Source organism: Brachyhypopomus gauderio, unplaced genomic scaffold (assembly GCF_052324685.1).
Source record: "Brachyhypopomus gauderio isolate BG-103 unplaced genomic scaffold, BGAUD_0.2 sc37, whole genome shotgun sequence".
In the NCBI taxonomy this organism is placed as follows: Eukaryota; Metazoa; Chordata; class Actinopteri; order Gymnotiformes; family Hypopomidae; genus Brachyhypopomus; species Brachyhypopomus gauderio.
This window is the reverse complement of record NW_027506867.1, coordinates 3715639-3732201: the sequence shown is the minus strand read 5'-3', so window position 1 is coordinate 3732201 and position 16563 is coordinate 3715639. Positions and strand designations below refer to the sequence as shown.

The window sequence follows — 16563 nt, the reverse complement described above, 5'->3', positions numbered from 1 at the left end:
CTATGTGTTTGTGTCTCTAGCACACCTGAGTCAACTAACAGTGTTGAATTTTATCTGATGAATAGGGTGTGGTAAAACTTGAACTACACCATACACTACAGAGGGAGTCAGTCACTGGGGCACCGAGAGAGATGGGGTTAAGAGTGCAGTCAAGGCACAGGCAGAGAGAGAGAGAGAGTGACAGACACAGCATAAGACAAGTGAAGAGAGAAAAAGTGCAAGACAGGCAGAGAGAACAAGATAGTGGTAGAAAGTGAGACAGGCAGAGAGAGGATGCAAGACAGAGTCAGAGAGAGCAAGACAAGGGAGAGCATGAGCAGTGGCGATTCTAGTGTGTGTTGGGGCTCTGGCCAAAAATTCATGGGGGCCCATTAGGGATTTCAGGTTTCACATTGTCATTGTAAACATTGCATGACGCCATTGGTGTAGTTTAAAGTTTGTCAGCCTACAGCCACCCCCTCCCCCCAACCCACCCACCTCCCACTGGCCTGGGGCCCCAAGAGGTTGCTTGCCTTGCCTGGTGGCACCTCTGAGTGCAAGACAGAGGCAGAGAGATAAAGAGAGTAAGACAGTGATAGAGAGAGAGTAAGACAGGTATAGAGAGAGCAAGACATGGGCAGAGAGGGCAAAAAAGTGAGAAAGGGTAAGAGAGAGCAAGACAGGGGCATAGAGAGAGGGCAAGATTGGGCAAAGAGAGAGAGAGAGAGAGAGAGAGAGAGAGCGACCCGTTAGGGGTTGTAAAAAAGAATTGTTTCTGGCTGTATGCTGTTGTGTATGTTGACCAGATTGCATAACGTATGCTCAACATTTGCACCAACTATCTCTTCCAACAACATGAAACAACGGAAGAGATAATACTAAGAGCAGTTTTGCAACCATTTATCTATTTTTGTATTCTTCATATTCTTTGATGTGAGTCCTCATTCCCCCCTGACTCTATCTCACATGCCTCGTTTGATCAGAGGTCAGTGCATGCAGAATAAACAGATCCAGGTGGGATGCAGATAATCTTTCTAAATCACACACACACACACACACACACACACACACACACACACACACACACACACACACACACTCACACATACACACATACACACACAAACTCCAATAGACACAATGGAACACATGCCAGCACACAATATATTCTGCTCAATTTGTCATTAAGGATCTCTAGTGGCAGGAAGTGTGTTTTCATTCCTTAAACCTTTATTTAAGGTTTAAACTCATTAAATCTCACGGTTCATTCACCGATTCAATCATTGAAATGTGCAAATCCACTGTCACTGTAATTCCCTCATGCATAATTCCTGCTAATCCTGATCTCACTCATCCACCCATTCACTCATGAGTCTTCCTCTCATTCATTCTTATTCCATAACTCCATGACACTCCATAATTCCATCATCTAATTACTCTGTGTAATTCACTGTAATAGCATAACGAGTACACACTATTCTACTAAATAATCTAGAATATTTCACTGGAGCAACGAAACTCTTCATATCAAGTCTGATTGATTGCTATTAGCTATAAATGTCAGGGGGAAATTCATAGTTAGGTGTCCCACAAAGCTACGTTCTAGGACTAACTCTGTTTTCATTCTAAATGCTGCCACTGGTAACAGCTATTAATAAACTTGGAACATTAACCTTCAGTTGCAGTGCTGATTATATACAGGTTTATGACCGCATGGCCGCTGCTGTCCAGATATTATTTGCATCGTGGACCATCTTAACACAGCAGTGGCTCTGACATGTTAGCAGCAAAAGGCCTATGCTTCTCCTTTCTCTTTCAGCGGAGTGAAGTGCAATGAATGAATGGTCTACTGAGAGTATAGTGAATTAAGCTGTAGTCTAATGAATGAATGGTCTACTGAGAGTATAGTGAATTAAGCTGTAGTCTAATGAATGAATGGTCTACTGAGAGTATAGTGAATTAAGCTGTAGTCTAATGAATGAATGGTCTACTGAGAGTATAGTGAATTAAGCTGTAGTCTAATGAATGAATGGTCTACTGAGAGTATAGTGAATTAAGCTGTAGTCTAATGAAGTGTATCTGCCAAATCTGGGATGAACCCCTAACCTGTGTTTTGAGGTTTTAAACATGCCTCACAGAAAACCCAGTGCTATGTTCTACACAGTAATCTGCCATATCTTTTGACATTGACTGCTTATCTTTGACATTGGTCAGAGTGACAGTGCCTCTTTTCAGCTAGTTTTGTAAATATTACATTTGTCACCCAAAGGAGGCTAACATCTCATTTAGATCTGCCTGCTCTTGGGTGTAATATGTGTATGTATGCTTCATTTTGCTCATTAGGGGGTTGTATCAATATTTCAGTGAAGCTACTTTGTGACAAACCCAACTGTCAAAAGTGCAACACATTATATAACTATTATTAATCTCACTTGCTAACATTCCAATGCAATTTATTCTCATCTGACTTCTGTTCCCTCATTGAGTGACATGTATTCACTTTCACTCTCACAAGACTGCATGATTGTGGCTGAAAATGATTAACCTGCAGACGTTCCCGTATTTACAATCACCTCTTAGGAAGCGGCGTTCGGTCTAACGTTTAGGAAGCAAACAAACCCCCGTCGCGCGGATGGTAGTAAATGTCAGGTGTCCGGTGTTAAAGAAAAAAAGAAAGAAAGAAGAGAGAGAGAGAGAGAGAGAGAGAGAGAGAGAGAGAGAGAGAGAGAGAGAGAGAGAGAGAGCTCCTGGGGAACCCGTGGGGAGGGAGAGCGGGGAGGAGAGGGCAACGACCCCTTCACTCCTAAAGTGATGACGAGTCATTTGTGCTCGCGCTCCGCTCCCGGCGTGGAACGAACAAGGAAGCGGCGTGAACATCTGTTTTCGGCGTCAGACATACATCACGTGTGTGCCTTCTGTACGTGTTATTATGGAAATGAAATATGCATTCACATTCACGTTTATTTTTGTATTTTGTCAACTGTGTCAGCATGCTATATAAATTAAATAAAAGTGAAACAAATCTCTACACCTTTAGGTTTCATAGGTATCTAATATGGAGCTTTTTCTTGCTCTTTTCACAACTCCCAGCAGTGTGTTCTAATAATTCAGACATTCCAGCAAATCTGACTTTGGACTACAAACCCCATTCATTTAGTCACGACGCCCCCCTTTTTTCTGTCGACCCACGCTTGAGCGGACTTTGCTTAACGCGGTTGGTTCAATGGGTGGTGATTGATGGGTCTTTTATCCAATGACATCTTCTCTAGGATCTTGGTATTCGGCCAGCAGGCGGGATCTCTGCCAGCTCACAGAAAGTGCCACGACTCCAGTCAGCGGCTTTTCCGAATCCTTGAAAATTTGGACATTGGGTAAGCCTCACATTTTAATACTCATTTATTTGCGACTAACCTATTCGGTGGTTGTAGATTTGCACTGCAAAGACTTTAGTTGAACCTACGTGTCAGTGTTTCAACAATGTTGCCTTGTTCAAATCTTTTGAAACAAACGTTTCAAAACTTGGCTGCGCATAAGGATGGATGGCTGATCGTTTGTGTTGTGTTGGCAATCTGATTCACCAGTTTCCCCCGTTTCCTAAATAACTTTGCAGTGGTCTCTGCCCCGAGACGATCGTGTTATTTAATGGTAAATTATTCGCATCTATAGCGTCCCGTTGAGTTTCAAAGTCCTGCTGAGCGATCGGACGGTACATTTAACGATGATGTGGCTCATATTTGTTTAGGTCTTGCCAACATTAGCGAGTAAATTGCCGTTCGTTTTTACCCCACGGGATGTATTTAACTGCAATAAAGTTGCACATTTCGATGAACTACCAAATAAATAATTTCCAAACTTTTGTACACGTCTCACTATCTGGACACGAGCAATATTCATCGGCATGCAACTTTGAACAGAAGTCAGGAGAAGGGGACGCTGAGAAAATGCCGGAATAACTTTTTTGTACTGATAAAAAAATGTCATTTTCGGGCGTTTGGATGAAATGATTCACGGATTGTACCGTTATTCTCTAACTTAAGCCAAGACTGAGTGCTCGATCATATGATAGACGGGCAATTCAACAGAGGTTATGAAAGCCAGGAAAAAAAATCCTGTATAGTCATCAAAGTCATTAACTGTTCTCCTGTGGTTGAATTTGACCTTTTTGGGAAAGTCACGTAAAAAATATATAAAACTAGAGCTGCTAAAACGTATTGTGGCCGCACCATAAGTTTGAATAACGTGTGCCGGTGAGTTACTGATGTTATGTAACATCAGGGATCCTTAAACGGGTTAATGTCTGGGACAACACTGCATCCTGTCTTCACCGAGACTGGTCTGGCACTCTAAAGTATTGGGACACGACTAACTTTAGTGTAAGTGTGTCCATCTACACCCCTGGCGGATATAAAGATATCGCCTAAATGGGGTGTAGGACTCCGGTTGGTTGTAGACCAGCACTATCCGAGAAGTATCGCACAGCGCGTGTTTGGACTGTGTCGCATTTTTGGCTCCAAACGAACAGTCGCAACATTTTAATGGGCTAAAAGCAATCGGACAAATGGTTGCTTGGATGTTTCTCGATCAGCCATGTGTCAGTACGTTCAACTTGAGATCAAGAGTACAAATGAGATGATGCGAGTGTGCTCTTGATCAATGGTTGGAATCTAAATCTATAGACGAATCCTAACCTTTCAAGTCCAGTCAAGTGGCTCAACATTCATGTGAAAATACCCAGTCCACAAATATTCTGGAGTTGATTTGTCTAGTTAAGTACTGTGTCTTACAAATTGAGTGTATCCTTAGAACAATATTGAATTGTCACTGAATCACTGAATTGTGATTCTATTACCTACAATCATCCCTGTTCAGAACTTAAAGCAAAACTTTGAAATGCTAACCTGGCTGAAAATGATGAAGACCCCTTAATATCAGGTGAACTGGCTCTGGTTTCCATGTTCCAGCAAAGAAGCTGTTTTTGTAAACAAATAACATATTATGCCATCTTATATGTGGTCAGTAAGCTCCTGAATGATGTCATAGTTTTCACAGGCTTTGGGTTAGAGTTGGATTTCAAGTTGTTGGAGTGTTCAAATGGCCTATAAGCACATTTTATCCTGATCATAGCAATGGTTATTCTAATAAAGGCTTGCAAGTTTAAAGACTTCTGTCTGTCTGCTATCTTTACTCTGGATAATTTTTTAGTATTGTATATACATTTTAAAGTGCATGTTTAAAAAAAGAAAGTGCATTCTTTTTAAGACTGGTCAGCATTTTCCACTCACCTGAGGCCCTGCTGTGCTGGTTTGCACGTGTGCACATGCAAGTCTTTAGGGGTGCTTAGGCTGGCCTGAAGACATTCCATTCAGAAAACTTCAGCTAGTTCAAATACTCCTTTTCTGTTTGCATGCATGTGTCTGGTGGGGGGTGTTATTGTGCTACTGCTTGTCTAGCCTGATGTTCGAGAGGCTCAGATGGGATGGAGTAGAGACTGCATTGATGTGGCATGATATTTGGCTCTCAAACAGAATAGTAAAAAATTATGAATTTTAGAATTAGCAAATCAGAAATTGTTTATTTTGAACTTTTATTTAAATAATTGTACAGGAACAATAGGTGTGAATTGTTCCAGCGGATCACAGCTTTTGGTAGTATCTTTGTAACATAGCTTGCTGAACTTTGAACCTAAATTGATAATCTTAAACTAAGACACGTTCTGTAGTTTCATTGAATTTAATTTACACTTATTTAACGTATTTAAGTGGGGTTAATTATGTTAAGCATTAATATGTAGCCAATCAGTCTGATTGCTACCTTATTGTATTCAATGGATCTCTTTGTCCTTTTGCAGAAGCAGGATCAGTGGTTGGACAGGACTAAACAAAGATGGATGTGTATGACCCTCAGACTCTGGGAATTGTAGTGTTTGGTGGCTTCATGGTGGTTTCAGCCATCGGCATTGCCCTGGTGTCCACTCTGTCCATGAAGGAGACATCATACGAAGAGGCTCTAGCCAACCAAAGGCGTGAGCAGGCTAAAACCCAACTCCCACGTGGTGACAAGAAAAAAAAGGCTTCAGAGAAGAAAGGCAAAGCCAAGAAGAAGGATGAGAAACCCAACGGGAAGCTTCCAGAACAGGGGACGCATGACTCTGGTCCTGAACCAGGTTCAGAGACTAGCGAACCAGAACCAGAATCGGAACCAGAATCCATGTCTGTCCCTAAGCCTGTGCCTGTGGTTGAGGCCCCACCTGTCCCTAAACTCGTGGTCCCAGAACCCAAAGCTGATGTTGAAGTGGCAGTGTGTTATGTCGCACCAACTAAGGCTACTACAGTATCTGCCCCACCTGCATCTTCCCCAAGAGACAAGAAGAAGAGGAAGGTGGCAAAGGTTGAGCCAGCCCCTGCTAGGCCTCTGCAGATTGTTGCAGAAACCATCACTAAAGAGCCAATCTCTAAAGTTGCCAAGGAACCCATCAATAAGGAAGTATCTGCTAAAGTTGCCAAGGAACCTGTCACTAAAGAACCAACAGGACCTAAGGTTACAAAGGAGTCTGTTGCTAGGGAACCAACAGGTGCTAAGGTTGCCAAGGAACCTAAGGTTGCCAAAGAACCTGTCGCTAAAGAACCCGGTACTAAGGTTGCCAAGGAACCTGTCGCTAAAGAACCCAGTACTAAGGTTGCCAAGGAACCTGTTGCTAAAGAACCCGGTGCTAAGGTTGCCAAGGAACCTGTCTCAAAAGAACCCGGTGCTAAGGTTGCGAAGGAAACTGTCGCTAAAGAACCCATTGCTAAAGTTGCAAAGGAGCCTGTTGCTAAGGTTGCAAAGGAGCCACTGGCAAAGTCTGCAAAGGAACCAGCCTCAAAGGCTGTAAAGGATACTGCTTCCAAAATTGGGAAAGAGCCACCTGCTAAAGAACCTGCTGCTAAAGTTACCAAGGAACCTGTAGCAAAGGCTGCCAAGGAAACCCTCACCAAGGAGTTGGCTCCAAAGGCTGCTAAGGAACCAGTCACTAAGGAATTGTCGATGAAGTCTTCCAAAGAACTGTTAGCAAAGGAATCGGCCACTAAGGCTGTCAAGGAGCATGTCACAAAAGAAACAACAGCTAAAGTTGCCAAAGAACCTGTTGCTAAGGAATCTATTGCAAAGGTCTCCAAGGAATCGGTCACTAGGGTTGCTAAGGAACCAAATGTTAAAATCGTTAAGGGACAGTCTGCTAGGGTTGCTAAGGAGCCAGTAGCTGCTGAGATTCCCCCAGTGGCTATAGCTCTTGCAAAAGCTCAGGAACCCAAACCTGAAAGTTCTTCTTCTAAGAAGAAGTCCAAGAAGAAGGCAGAGGCAGGTAGGTTTTACCAGGTTACATAAAAATATTAATTGAAAAATATTATTGAAACCAGCAAGGATAAATTAGAATGTGTTTGCATATGTAATGCTAAATTTCCCTACTTGCCTACTATTTTTACATAGCTGTGACTTTTGAATTAGGTGTTAATTTATAAAGTCCTAAAGTATCCTCATCCTTCAGATAAGCCAGTGAACATCTACATAAGCAGGTTAACTATATAAACCAATAAATAATAAATTATTTTTCCATTTCTTTTTGCTCAAGGGATAAAAATGTTGGCAGGTAAAAGTGTTGGCTTGACTGTTGGAAAAGAATGAGATTTAGTTTTCACAAGCTAATAACGTTTTCCGGTCTGTCTGCAGCAGTAGCCTTGGACACAGCAGACGTGCCTCTGCTGTTGCCGTTTAAGACGCTGGTTGCCACTCTTGGCAGCTCTGTGTTTAGTGAATCGGAGACGCAGAAACTTCTGGAGATTATTGGTGACAAAGCAGGAGCTGACACGTGGCAGCTGGTATGATGCGACGGTTTATAGTCTGTCCATCTTTTCTCTCACCTGTTTTGTCATTTGCCTCTTGTGTGTGTGCGCAGTGTTGCTGTCTGAGACTTTCCAGATTAATGTGGGTTTATTCTATTCTCCTATCAAACTTTCTTGGTGCCTTCTCATTTTACCTCCTTGTAGTCATCCCTCTCTGACACATGTCCCTGTCTCCCTGTCTCTACATTTACATCATGTCCCTATATTTTTCTCTTTGTCTACCTCTGCAGTGCTTTCTTTCTCACTCTCTTTATGCAGGCGTCACAGAAGGGTGACCCCTTGGCAGCTCTGAAGAAGCAGCTGGAGGAGAAGGAGAAACTCCTGTCTGCCGAGCAGGAGAACGCTGCCGCAGCCAAGACCCGCCTTCGCGAGCTCACCAAGGTGCGTGCACACACCATTTACACAGCTGCATGGGTTGTCGATGTCAGGTCCTATGCTCCTGTTTGGGTAGGAACTAGCCTGCCCGGCTTCACCTTGAATAATGGCCTGTCTGGAGGGCTGATGGAGTTTATTTACCACGTGTGCCATGTGGAGTGTCACTGAGAAGGTGCCCGTTGCACTCCCTTCTATCCTGCAGGAGCTCGGCAGCGAAAAGAGCAAGATGGCGTCAGTGGAGACGCGGCTGAGCTCGGAGCTGAGCTCTCGCGAGCAGGAGATAGCGGCCCTCAATGCCAGGATGAAGGCCTCGTATGACGAGCACACCCTCCAGACACAGCAGCTCAATAGCAAGGTCGGGGCTCCACGGGTCCACATGCGCGACGTGGCGTGCATATTTGCTCATGATATCGCAAACTTTTGATACCCATTCCTCTGTCCTTATCAGCATCTCTCAACTCTGATGGGTGTGTATGCATAGAGGTGTGCCTTTGGATGTGTAGTCTGGTTCATTAGAGCGTGTGTGTGTTAACAGATCCAGACCCTACAGGAGCAGCTTGAAAATGGACCCAATGCCCAATTGGCCCGTCTCCAGCAGGAGAACACCATCCTTAGAGATGCCCTGAACCAAGCCACCAGCTTGGCAGAGAGCAGGTGCACTGACACACGCATCTTTTGAAACTGTGTCTGCTAAGAGAACAAGTATATGTGTGTACACCTGTGTAGACAGATATGATGGCTGCCATGTGGAAATCAGGAATGTAAGATATAGAGGTATACAGATGGTGGGCCAGGCATTAATCCGCTTAATACACAGAAACCCACGCAATCACTCCCACTTCTGGTAGTCTAGACATACACACACACACACACACACACACATACACCCAGTTTTGGCAACCCTGTCAAGGCTAAGTTTTTGCTTGGGTATTCAGACTGCAACGTGTGAATTATCTTCAGAGTTGCTGTTATCTCTATCTGCTGCTTCAGCCAGTACAATCACGCTGTGGCTGTCCAGAGGAATGTCGCAGTGCTTTACCCCATTAAAGAACGGTTTCACCACAAAACCAAACCATTTAACATGAACCGTTTGCGAGTACTGGTGGTGTTGTGGTAGTCTTTGATTCACCTCTGCCTCCTGTGTCCTACACTATTGTAATACGCGTCCGTACGCTCTCACAGACAGAATGCAGAGTTGGCAAAGCTGCGCCAGGACTGCGTGCGTCTCGGCCGCGAGTCGAGCGACCGGGCGGACACCCTGCGTGCAGAGGAGGAACGCAGGAAGGCACTGGAGACCAAGGTGACCACCATGGAGGAACAGCTGACCCAGGCTAAGGTGAGTGGAGCTTTCTGACCTTTTGAAGTTGGACTATAAAGGATTGTCACCTTTTTTTTGGTCTCATCTGGTGTACCAAACCTCTTGGGGGTTTTTGCAGGTACATCTGCAATGTTGAAGCTGCCAGAGTGGAACAGAAACGATGATTTGTGTTTTCGTGCATGTGCACACACAGGCAGGCCGTGCGGAGGCAGAGCAGGCCCTGCAGCAGAGGTTGGAGCAGGTCAAGAGAGAACTACGCCAAGCACAGGACAACGGCGCCGCCCTACAGTCTCAACTGGAGCAGGCCAAGAAGGAGGCGGGAAAGCTCGGTGGTGAGTGAGCTTCATCTGCTCCATTAACGTCATTGTTTATGTTTCTGCAAGGTTTTGGTTATTTGCATTTTTTTTTTTTAACAGTTCTTTCTCATGATCCTGTGTGTGTGTGTGTGTGTGTTTGTGTGGATAGAGCTGCAAGAGCAGGTGTGCCATACAGAGGCAGCACTCAAGGACAGGTGTAGAGAGGTGGAGGCTTTAAAAGCTCAACTTGCTCAGGTACAGCAGGACGGGCCCGCCCGCCCTGAGGAACGAGTTGCCATGGAAACAGCCGAGATACAGGTAACAAGTCAAAATAAAGATGAAAACAGACAAGGCTGTGGTGGGAAAAACATCTAAGTGTGTGTGTGTGTGTGTGTGTGTGTGTGTGTGTGTGTGTGTGTGTGTGTGTTCTCACAGGCACATACCCCTGAGGAGCAACTGAGGAAGAGGTACAGCAATCCAGTCTCATAGCACCAAAATAAAAAACACCCAAAACACCAGACGTATTAAATTATACTGGACCATATTGAAATAATATTGATGCTGTCTTATTTATAAGTTGCTTGGAATCAGCTGTAATGATCTCAGTGGCATCACAATGCTTTCTCTGTTCAGTCTGACAGAGAGGGAAGGGCAAGTGATGTCGCTGGAGGCGGAGCTAAAGCAACTGAGGGAGGAGCTTGATGCTGTTAAAACTGCTCCAAATGGGTGAGGTGGCTGTTTTGCTTCTTCAATATATGAGAGTAAAAGTAACTTTATCTTCTGAACAAGTTCTCACCAGTTAGCGTGATCCCGTCTGGCAGCTGCTGGCTGTCGTGGGTGGTTGGCGGTACTGGCTAAGGTGGCCAGGTGAGTGGTGCTCATGGGGTGTGCTGTGTTTCAGGGAAGGACAAAACCAGGAGTGTGAGGCACAGAGCACTGCTGAACATCAGCTGCTGCAGAACAGGTACCCCTCTCTCTCTCTCTGTTTCTTTCTCTCTCTCTCTCTCTCTCTCTCACACTCTCTCTCTCTCTCTCACTCTCACTCTGCCCCTGCTATTGCATGGTTTTGCATGTTCACCTTGGAACTTGGAATCCCATTACTGCACTGACCCTGTTTGAGTGTTCACTGTAAGTTCATGTTATCCACCTCCAGCCTGAAGGAGAAGGAGGACTTGGTGGCATCTCTTGAACAACAGCTAGAAATGGTGAAGGAGAGCATGAATGAGGTATTGGATCGTTATTCACTTTATATTTCATAAACGTCTCTCAATCGAGAAGGGAAAGTCTGGGGTCGTTGCTGTCCCAGGAACCCCCTGCTAATTGTAATCTAGTTGTAATTGTAATCTAGTTGTAAGTGTAATCTAGTTGTAATTGTAATCTAGTTGTAATTGTAATCCATTTCCTCTTTCCGAACACATTGCAAGGAGAAAAAAAAAATCTGCAAACTCCCAAGCCGCTTCCTCAATTCAGGGTCACGACTCGAAACTTTCAGTACAGTGTTGAGTGAAACTGATTTCTAACACCACCACCACTAACCCCCACCCACCGCACATGTGCAGACGCAGAGCTCCGTCCAGCAGCTGCAGACGAGCCTGGTAGAGCGGGAGAACCGGGCAGCGGAGCGGGAGGCCGAGCTTACGCAGCTAAGGGAAGAGCTGGAGCAGCAGAAGACGGCAGTAAGGGCACGTTCCAATCCAATACAGATGCACCCTGACCTCCCTCACTTCCCCTCAACAAATCAGTGGCCCTTAACAGCTGCTGGTCTCACGAGGTTCTGATTGGACTGTGCAGTGGCCCATTGCAGACCTCTTTTACACTACTGTGCCCGTTGTCTGGTTCTCCTGCATCTCCTTCTCCAGCTCAGACTCTTCTTCCTCTTTCCACAGGCCGAGATGGCCGAGGCGGAGCAGCCGTTTGAGAGGTACGTCGCACCCCGTCTCGGCATCGAGACATACCTGTGTCCAAGTGGGAAGGTTTGTTAATTTCTGTGTCTACTTCCACTCTAGCCTGGAGAAGGACGCACGTCTGATCTCTCTGGAGGAAGAGCTCCAGGTGCTGAGAGAGGAGGTGGAGATGACGCAGACCAAGAGTAACGTAAGCTTGTGCAAATGCGACGTGGAACGCCTGTGTGTTCACTTGGCTGTCTGTGTCACACGTGTGTTCATGCCCACGTGTGCGTGTGCGCACGCAGGAGCTGCGTGAGAAGAACTACGCTGCTGTAGAGGCTCTTGCTGCGGCGGAGAGATTGAGTGAAGAGAGACTCATCCAGGCCAAGAAAGCGCAGGTCTGTTGATGCGCACGCACAAACTCGAACATATCTAGTTATGCTCCTGTGTGCTCACTGCTTGAACACTCATTGTGTTTTTTGCGTAGAGTGACGCCGAGCAGAAACTACACTCTCTCCAGACGGACACCAAGAACGCCCTCCAGACCCTCTTTCCACATATTACCATGCCAACTGAACAGGTGCAGGAGCCTTTCATTCTCTCACTTGAACACCTGACCGTGTCTCAACATTGCAGTCGGGTCCACAAAAAATGGACCAGACTACAATATTGGACACGTGGGTTGTGACGCACACAAACGCGCACACACACTCGGGGCTAGGATTCCAGGAACAGGAAGGGTAATACCTTTAGGGATTCTGGGTACTCAGATGTACAAGGAAGCAGGTTAAGAATAAACTGATATAAGGAATCAACCTCTGTCCTCTGTTTATTAACATTTTATGGTTATCTGGCCTGTAGTTGATTGGTGAACCCTCAGTGATCACAGCAAATACGTCTGTGTGTGTGTGTGTGTGTGTGTGTGCGCGCGCAGAGTAACTGGTTGGAGGCCTTTATTCAGAAAGCACAGGCGTCTCTTAGCCAGACTCATCAGGGCCCAGTTGAGCAGCGAGATAGCACAGAGCTAACGGTAAGACAAAACAAATGCCTGCACACACACTCGCACTAGAGATGCAGCGTTCCAGTTTCTGCACGTTGAACGTGTGTGTGTGTGTGTGTGTGTGTGTGTGTGTGTGTCTTACTGCTGTTCAGGATGCTCTGCAGAAACTAAGGGAGGCCGAGGAGAGTCGCATCTCACTGCAGGCACAGTGTGAACAGTACAGAGCAACTCTAAGCCAGACGGTACGACTGACTGACACACACACACACCAACTCATTTCCTGTTGCTGTGTCACACCCAGTCACTCTCTGGGTTGCTGACTCATTGACCTACTCTCTGCGTGCTCCTGTGTCTATGCTGTGTGTCCGTGTGCGTGAACGTGTGCTTGTAGGAGGGTATACTGAAGGATCTCCAGAGGGGTGTTGAAGAACGTGAGCTGACCTGGAAGTCCCAGGTCTCTGAAGCCGAGGAACGGTGGCACACGGTAAGGGCTATCTACACACACACACACACACACACACACACACACACAGTACAATCGGCAGTGGAAACTCCTTGGCTTCTCCGTAATCTTGTGCACATGTGTCGTCCCCCCCACCAGGCATTGGCTCAAGTGAAGGTGCTGGAGGAGACAGCAGAAGCACTGAGGGTGGAGAACCAGAGCACAGAACAGGTGGAGCTTCATAACCATCCGGCCCACTGCCCCACTCTTTCCATGCGACGCAACACTCGTTTAACGTGCATGTGAGCACGTGTGTGTGTGTGTGTGTGTGTGTGTGTGTGAGTGAGTGTGAGTGAGTGTACTCAGCTGGTGTTGATGGAACCTCTCCTTCCTCTGCAGCTGAAGGGGCAGGTGGTGCTTCTAGAGGCGCAGCTGGAGAAGCAGCTGGAGTCCATCAGCTCCAGTCAGACTTGCGCTCAGGAGGTGGAGCAGGTATACCCTGGGATGCTTTGCAATATGTACACTACCACCAGGTGGCGCTCAGCCACTAGATTTAAATTGGCATTTGAGCATTTTTTCTGCAGCTGATTAAATTTTTTCCTGCTGCTTCTTTCTTGATCTGTCTTTCTCCCCACTTCTCATTCACATTTAGCTGAAAGCGTTGTTATCGACCAATCAGTCTCAGTTGGAGTCTGCCCAATCAGAGGTTCAGAAACAGCACGCTGAACTCTTATTGGTAAGTATCACTGTAGAACCTTTGGCCATCTGTAGCCAAACAGTAATGCCACAACATTTCCAGAACTGCACTATGAACAAATGAATATTTCTGTGTTTGGACACACAGTAAATAAACTCTTCAATTTGTTCTGACAAAATGGCACCGGTGCACTGACAAGAACAGAAAGCGCCTCTGTGGATGGGGGCATGTTCTGTGCTGGAGGCGGGGTTTGTGTTTGAGTGACTGCTGTGAATTTCAGGTCAGGCAGCAACTACAGGAGGCGACTGAGCGTGTGCAGAGGCAGGACAACGCTCAGCCCGGCGAGGTCAGGCTGAGATACGGTCCTGCTCAGCTGTGTTTGTGTGAATACTGACTGGCCGTTTTAGCCTTTCCTCATGCTTGCTGGCTGTAATAACAGCTTTTTTTCCTGCTTTCTACTGCCTGTCTGACAAGCGTCTGCTATGCATGAGCTGTATGTTGTGGGTGCGAAGGAGCTGTTGGGAAGGTTTTGTGCTGTTCTGTCACTAGGAGCTGTGTGTGTATAAGGCTTGTACTAGGAGCTGTGTGTGTATAAGGCTTGTACTAGAGGACAGAGCTGAAATGCTGTTGGTTGATCTTGGATGCCTAAGCATCTACTGTTCTGTCTGCAGCTGTTCGGTCTTTCAAACTTACCATTGTTTACCTCTAACCTCTTTTTACATACACACAAACATGCACCTTCCTCCGCTTTGTCTGTCTGTTGTACCGTCGGATTGACCTTGCAGATTGATCTTGCAGCTGACCTTTTGACCTCTGACCACGACAGGTGCAGGCGCAGCTGGAGCAGACGGAAGACCGACTGCAGACGGAGGAGAGTGCCCGGCTACAGCTAGAGAACAGCTACGAACAGGTAACAGTGACGAGAGCGCAGATGTCCTGCATTGAGGCTTTTCAACCTGTGTGTGTGTGTGTGTGTGTGTGGTAAACGTATAGATAATGTGTGTGTGTGTGTGTGTGTCTTGTGTAATCATATTTGTGTGTGTTCTTGCAGGCTCTAAGGTGTGTGAGGGATCTGGAGGCTCAGCTGGCGGACCTCCAGGCAGTGGGGGAGGGTTCCACTGCTGAGCTGAAGGTTTGTGCCGCACATCTTTTAACATTGTCCTGCTGCAGAGTGGCGGCCTGTCTTGAGCGATGTGTGTGTGTGTGGGTCAGGAGAGGCTGGAGAAGGAGGCGCGGCTGACCCAGGACCTCGGCGAGGCGGCCACCACACTTCAGCGACTGCTGAGGAGCACCCAGGAGGAGCTGGCCAAGGAGCGTGGTGCAGTGAAGACCCTCCAGGAGAAGCTTCAGGGCCAGGTGCCCACTTAATGTTTAGTTCCAGTGGCCTGATTTTGCTGCAATCAATCAATCAATCAAAGTTTATTTGTATAGCGCTTTTCACAACACATGTTGTCACTGCAGCACTCGTTATAACTGTAAATGTAATTTTATCAAGCGTCATGATTATAGGATAATGGTGTAGTGTTTTAAAGATTTTATTTAATTTTCTTCCACTGCAGGAAGGGGAGGAGCTCAAAGAAGGAACCTCTGTGTGATGTCACAACAGGCGGGAGGAGAGAACTGAACTGCCAAAAATGCCTTAGTTGTACTTGTCTCTATAATCTTCCATACCATAGTAGAAACTGTAATCAGCAAGGATGTCAAAGGGTGGACGATGTAATAAAGGGATTCGGAGGGGGAGGGAACTGCAGTGTCCAATCATGTTTGAGTCTACGCTTTTTGTTACTGTTATTCTGTGTCCATGACTTTTCACATTCCTGCGACTCTCATCGCTCAGTGTTACGGAAAAGGGCAAAGAGCTTGTGCGTTAGACGCACGCTGGTGTGCAATCTTTTTGATTTTGTTTTTGCTAAGAGACTCTGATGGGTGTGAAAAGAGAGGGATCCTTTCCTGCTCCAGTGATGCAATGCAAGTCTTACACTATATGTAGTTGGCTGTTGACCAAATGTGATTTAAATAAAAAACATTTAAGGGATTATTTGGTGCACCTTTCTTTCTCTCTTACTGCAGGGGTTGATCATCTCTGTGTGATAATTAGCTGTGGGGCTCATTCATGATGGCCCCGTGTTGAGAGCATGAATTTAACAAAATTTGCATAGGTCCACGTCAACACCATTGACGTCTTTTACCACTACTAGCAACTACTGTCAAGGAAATGTTATGAATAAATGCTAAATTATTACCTTGCCATTAGAGCCAAGAAACAAGTGGAGATTCGTTATAAAGAGATTCTAAACTATTATAATTTTCCTGAGTTATTCTCCAGTGTTTTCAACATTTTGTTTGTGGCTAGTTTTAATATCGAAAATTCAGAAATTTGGGTTCCGAATTGTTTTTAGTTATTGTCATTTGATTGCATCTATATTAGTCCAATTCCAATATTGCACAAACCAGGAATAAATAAGCAATAAATCATGGGTTATTTTATTTTGATAGTTAATAATAAGTCTCAAATAACTGCCTAAAACGGCAATTGGTATAAAACAAAAAATATATAAAACATGACACATTTTTACAAAACATTATGTTACGCCAATATTTATTTGACGTCAGACTTAATCGACGTCAGACGTCAACCAAATGGCAAGATGGCGGCGCGCATTACCGCTCTGAGTCTGTGCCGCCGCCTAAGT

At 45.6% G+C, this 16563-nt stretch overlaps 2 protein-coding genes across 4 annotated transcripts in view; both read left to right on the top strand.

Moving 5' to 3' along the window:
• Positions 1 to 3241: 3241 nt before the first annotated feature.
• rrbp1b (ribosome binding protein 1b) lies at positions 3242 to 15905 on the top strand. 3 transcript variants are annotated; one of them, XM_076985112.1, is made up of 29 exons: positions 3242 to 3350; positions 5828 to 7318; positions 7684 to 7832; positions 8115 to 8237; positions 8434 to 8586; positions 8767 to 8885; positions 9414 to 9567; positions 9743 to 9881; positions 10015 to 10163; positions 10281 to 10312; positions 10479 to 10571; positions 10747 to 10809; positions 10999 to 11071; positions 11405 to 11521; positions 11732 to 11766; positions 11852 to 11939; positions 12037 to 12129; positions 12219 to 12311; positions 12666 to 12761; positions 12884 to 12973; positions 13123 to 13215; positions 13333 to 13404; positions 13573 to 13665; positions 13826 to 13909; positions 14151 to 14216; positions 14697 to 14780; positions 14922 to 15002; positions 15083 to 15226; positions 15430 to 15905. In XM_076985112.1, exons 2-29 carry the CDS (start codon positions 5863 to 5865, stop codon positions 15463 to 15465), a joined length of 4068 nt encoding a protein of 1355 aa, XP_076841227.1. In that variant the 5' UTR covers positions 3242 to 3350; positions 5828 to 5862; the 3' UTR covers positions 15466 to 15905. The 3 variants fall into 3 exon arrangements, with proteins under 3 accessions (XP_076841227.1, XP_076841226.1, XP_076841228.1); XM_076985111.1 differs by having other exon boundaries at positions 11405 to 11527; XM_076985113.1 differs by lacking the exon at positions 14151 to 14216 and having other exon boundaries at positions 11405 to 11527.
• Positions 15906 to 16507: 602 nt separating this feature from the next.
• Positions 16508 to 16563, top strand: part of aars2 (alanyl-tRNA synthetase 2, mitochondrial (putative)) — an 8932-nt gene continuing 8876 nt past the window's right edge. The window contains exon 1 of the mRNA XM_076985126.1: positions 16508 to 16563. This exon is cut by the window's right edge and continues 213 nt beyond it. Coding sequence (XP_076841241.1) covers positions 16519 to 16563 — 45 coding nt within the window. The 5' untranslated portion in view covers positions 16508 to 16518.

Bases quoted from the DNA above. Each gene is read 5' to 3' on its own strand.
- rrbp1b (XM_076985111.1), top strand. From the start codon at position 5,863: ATGGATGTGTATGACCCTCAGACTCTGGGAATTGTAGTGTTTGGTGGC. The intron at 7,319-7,683 runs GTAGGTTTTACC...GTCTGTCTGCAG, and splicing joins CAAGAAGAAGGCAGAGGCAG to CAGTAGCCTTGGACACAGCA. The intron at 15,227-15,429 runs GTGCCCACTTAA...CTTCCACTGCAG, and splicing joins AGGAGAAGCTTCAGGGCCAG to GAAGGGGAGGAGCTCAAAGA.